At 43.4% G+C, this 4583-nt stretch overlaps 1 protein-coding gene across 1 annotated transcript; it reads left to right on the forward strand.

Moving 5' to 3' along the window:
- The first annotated feature begins 2577 nt into the window (after positions 1-2577).
- LOC130724338 (uncharacterized) lies at positions 2578-3580 on the forward strand. Its single transcript, XM_057575544.1, has 2 exons — positions 2578-3126; positions 3311-3580. Exons 1-2 carry the CDS (start codon positions 2578-2580, stop codon positions 3578-3580), a joined length of 819 nt encoding a protein of 272 aa, XP_057431527.1.
- Positions 3581-4583: the final 1003 nt, after the last annotated feature.

Genomic DNA, 4583 nt, shown 5'->3' on the forward strand with positions numbered 1-4583 from the left:
ATCATTCATGTTTATGTTGAGTACCAGCCATAAGATACACCAATAGCAAGCACAAATAAAATATTACTAGAGGGGTGGTTATGAGCTCAGATTCGGCCCATAAAAATCCAAAGTAAATCCATTTAATGGCCCATTGGAAATTCCAATTGATTCACTTCTTGATCAATTTTGGTTTTTTTTCGATTCAAACTTTTTTTTCTTCATATTTACACCTCTGAAATTATAACATTTATAACTATTGCATACTTTCTCTTTTCAAAAAATCATTTTGACTATGTCAACTTGCTTATCAAAAAAATTCCAAAAAAAAAACTTGCTTATCAAAAGACAAAAACTAATGACTTATTCACAAAACTTTTAAGCATTATGATGCGAACATTAATTTCGAATTGATTTCACTACTTCATAAAACTTTTAAAGCATAGGTTTTTTTTTTTTTACTTATAATGATATTAAATTTTAGATTTTACATAAAAATACTAAGAAAAATCATGTCTTTATCGGTGACTTTTCAGTTTTCATCGTCGATAAGGACAAAAAATCACTGGTAACCACAATTTTCTGTCATTATCAAGAACTTTTCTAATTGATTAACTTCAGGAATTTCTATCAGCAGTTTCTTTTAATGTCGTTGGCAAATTACTGGGGGTGCTATATGTCGCCCAACATTAATTAGTACGCGGTTTAATGTCGACGCAAATTTCTTTGGCCTACTTAGCGTGGATTTTACCAACGTTAAGTTGATACTATGCATGGCGGAATCGGGAAGTCCTATGCGCAGGTGGTGGCAGAAGCACCGGAGCACAGAGAGGCTAGACGAATGCAAAGGGAGAAGCAAGGTTGGAGGGAAGTCAGGAGGGATATTGCGGGTACATCTGGTGGGTATAATATAGAAGAATGGACAGACGCTGAGGGGTTGAATGGGGAGGCAAGGAATGCATGGCTTCAAAAGTGCTTAGTGGGTACACTGAGGGAACCAGGATTGATCACTTCATTGCAGGAGTCGTTTATCCTACACGGCTTCATGTCTGTTAAGGTGAGACACATGGCTGACGGTATGATGTTGATTTCAGGAAATGGCGAAGAGAATCTAGCGGAGGTCCTGAGAGGAGATGAGGAATGGATCAATGAAATCTTTGAATCACTATACTGGTGGAACCATACAATAGTCCCTGGACACCGACTAACTTGGGTGAGGTGCTACGGATTGGCGTTGAATTTATGGAGTAAAAGCTGCTTCAGTCACATTGGGGCTCCTGTGGGGGACCTGGTGTCTATTGATAGTAAAACAGAAAATTTTGAGAAAGTGGATTTTGCCAGATTTCAGATCAGAACGTCGGCATTGGACCCCATAGCAGTGTTCCGGAAAGTGAGGATAAATAACTTTGTGTATGGGGTGCGGTTGGTGGAGGAAATTGGCGAAGAGGTGTCTGATAGATGGTGGGGAACGGTGGCAATGTCGTTAGAAGTCCAGGAATCATCTGTTGCTGGCTCCGGCTGGTTTGAGAACGGTGGTGACGATGAACAGGTGTCGTCGCCGGTTGCACGCGAGGATCACGATGACATTAATGGGAAAGATGAAACGGAATTTTTTTTGAAGGAGGCGTTACTGCTGCAATTAAAACAAAAAGATATGTCAACGGCAAAAGACGGCTTTCATGCGAAACCATTGAATGAGTACGGATCTTTGACTGGTGGTGAACAGAATGTGAGCCATATGGTGGGACCAGTCAACGGGGTAAACTTCAAGGCTGAGATCCTTCATAATAATACTGATGAGACAAAAAACAAAACACAAGGTATGCTACTGGGCCAAAGGCTGGGAAGTAAGGAGGCCCAAACACTAAGTGGCCCAATACGTGCTCCAATGGGGCTTGGGGAAGCAGTGGTTTTGAGCGGGTCAAAGCTCCAGGTTAATCGGGCACATGATGTAACTGACCCGCCTCAAATAACAAACGGGTCTGTTGCTACGAACATCATTGAACCACGGTCTGGTGTGGTCCTTACCAGATTGGATGCAGGTCCGGTGACTGCAAAACAGGTACACGACGCTGTGATGCAGGGTGAGGGGGAGGAAACCAGGGCGGAGTCGCCTGTGGGTACCCCAAGGGGTGTGGATGCCAACAAATTGCACGAAGGTGTGGGTAACCCGCTGAATTAGAAAGGGATTAGCACAGTGGAGGAATCTTCAGAGAGTCACATATCAACGACCCAATCCGTATCTAATGCTAATCCTGTTGCTGCGGTAAGAAAAAAGGTGAGGCATCAAATTCATTCTTTGAGTAACCCTGTTAAGGACCCTGGTATGAATATTGGCAACAAGGACCAGTGGGTAAGGAATATGCGAGAGGAATCCAGTAACATTTGGAAGCTTGGCCAAGAGTTGGGCGCAACCTTTGCTGGACCAGATATTGCGATGATCGAAAAATTGATTGAGCTAGAGAAGAGAGACAATGGCGCATGGAAGATACTTGTGAAACCAGCTACAAATGGGGTTGCTGATGGTGGCCAATGAAGTTAATAAGTTTCAATGCAAGGGGGGTCGCTAGCAGGGTGAAACGGCGATCGATAAAGGAGATGGTGAGCAAGGAGAAGGTAGACATGATTCTGATCCAAGAGACAAAACTGGAGGTCGTTGATTCCAAGGTGTGTGCGACAATTTGGGGGGATGAAAATTGTGCCTGGCAAGTGGTTCCAGCAGTAAACAGAGGTGGCGGGATACTATGCATTTGGAGAGACGGTGCCTTCCAACTCGATGAGGTACATTTGGGACATGGGTTTATTGGTCTTGTGGGTACGTGGGAGAATCAGAACCAAACTTGTGCTATTGTGAATGTGTACTCCCCATGTAACATGGATGGGAAGAGAGTGTTGTGGGAAGCTTTATTAGAATGGAAATCCAACAGCAGTATTCAAGCTTGGTGTATCGCAGGTGATTTTAACGCGGCTAGAAGTGCTGAGGAAAGGCGTGGCAAGTCTACAGATGAGGCACAAGGTAGGAGAGAGATTGATGGCTTTAATGATTTCATTGACCGCATGGATGTATTTGATATTCCTATCCAAGGGAGGAAATATACGTGGTATAGACCAAACGGGACAGCAATGAGCAGGTTGGACCGGTTCTTGGTAAGTCAAATGTGGCTTGAATTGTTCCCAGCTGGTTCTTAATAGGGATGTATCTGATCACTGTCCGCTATTACTGAGGAATATTTGTCAGGATTGAGGTCCGAAACCGTTTCGAGTGTTGAATTGTTGGCTGCAACATCCTAAATTTAAAGAATTTGTCGCTGAAAAATGGGGAGAATTACAGTTCCAAGGTCGGGCAGTGTTTGTTTTTAAAGAAAAGCTGAAGGCCTTGAAGGGACACCTCAAGATATGGAATAAAGAGGTCTTTGGTAATGTTAATGAGAAGAAAAAAGAGCTAATTGAAGCGTTTAATGAGCTTGATTTGAAGGCAGAGGAGGAGGAGCTAAGTGTGGAGGAGGTTCGGCTAAGACAATCTTGGCTTGCTGAGTATTGGAGGATTTCTAAGTTGAACGAGTCCATTCTCCAACAAAAATCCAGATCTCGTTGGATTTGAGAAGGGGATTCGAATACAAAATACTTTCATTCAGTTGTTAATTGGAGGAAGAGAATGAATAATTTTGAAGGGCTGAACTTGGATGGCACCTGGTGTGAAGATCCAGCAGAGATTAAAAGAGGGGTAAAGGAGTTCTTTCAGGAAAAGTTCAGCAGACAGCAGGGTCGAAGGCCATTGCTTAATGGAGTGCCATTCAGAACTATGGCAGAGGCAGATAATGACTTTCTTTGTGCGAGTTTTGGCTTGGATGAGATAAAGGATGCCGTTTGGGACTGTGCAGGTGATAAAAGCCCAGGGCCAGATGGATTTAATTTTAGGTTTCTGCAGACATTCTGGGAGATTATTAAGGGTGACATTCAGAAGTTGGTGGGCGAGTTCCATCAGTTTGGGACGTGGCCTAGGGGGTGTAATGCATCCTTTTTAACCTTAATTCCAAAGGTGGATTCTCCCCAGGGTCTAAGCGAGTTCAGACCTATATCCCTCATTGGATGCATGTTCAAAATCATTTCTAAATTACTGGCGCGAAGGTTGAAATGTGTGTTGACAAAGGTAATTGATGTGAATCAGTCAGCATTCCTAGGTGGTAGGAACATGCTTGATAGTGTGGTTGTTGCAAATGAGGTGGTCCATGAGGCAAAGCGGAAGAAGAAACCTACTCTGGTGCTCAAGGTAGATTTCGAGAAGGCTTATGATTCAATTGATTGGGGCTTTCTAGAGTACATGATGAGACGTATGTCGCTGTGTGAGAAGTGGATATCTTGGGTAATGGGTGCTTGAAATCTGCTACTGTGTCCGTATTGGTGAACGGGAGCCCAAGTGAAGAGTTTGTTCCAGAAAAAGGAATTCGACAAGGAGATCCTTTAGCACCTTTCTTATTCCTTATTGCGGCTGAGGGTTTGAATGGGTTGGTGAAGAAGGCTGTTAGTATTAATAAACTCACGGGGGTCCAGGTGGGTAACAGTCAGGAGGTGAAGGTATCACTCTTGCAGTTTGCGGATGATAC

This window comes from Lotus japonicus, chromosome 1 (genome assembly GCF_012489685.1).
Source record: "Lotus japonicus ecotype B-129 chromosome 1, LjGifu_v1.2".
Lineage (NCBI taxonomy): Eukaryota > Viridiplantae > Streptophyta > Magnoliopsida > Fabales > Fabaceae > Lotus > Lotus japonicus.

Coding starts and splice junctions, on each gene's coding strand:
- LOC130724338 (XM_057575544.1), top strand. CDS start 2,578: ATGGTGAGCAAGGAGAAGGTAGACATGATTCTGATCCAAGAGACAAAA. Junction 3,127..3,310: donor GCAGGTTGGACCGGTTCTTG/GTAAGTCAAATG, acceptor GGAGAATTACAG/TTCCAAGGTCGGGCAGTGTT.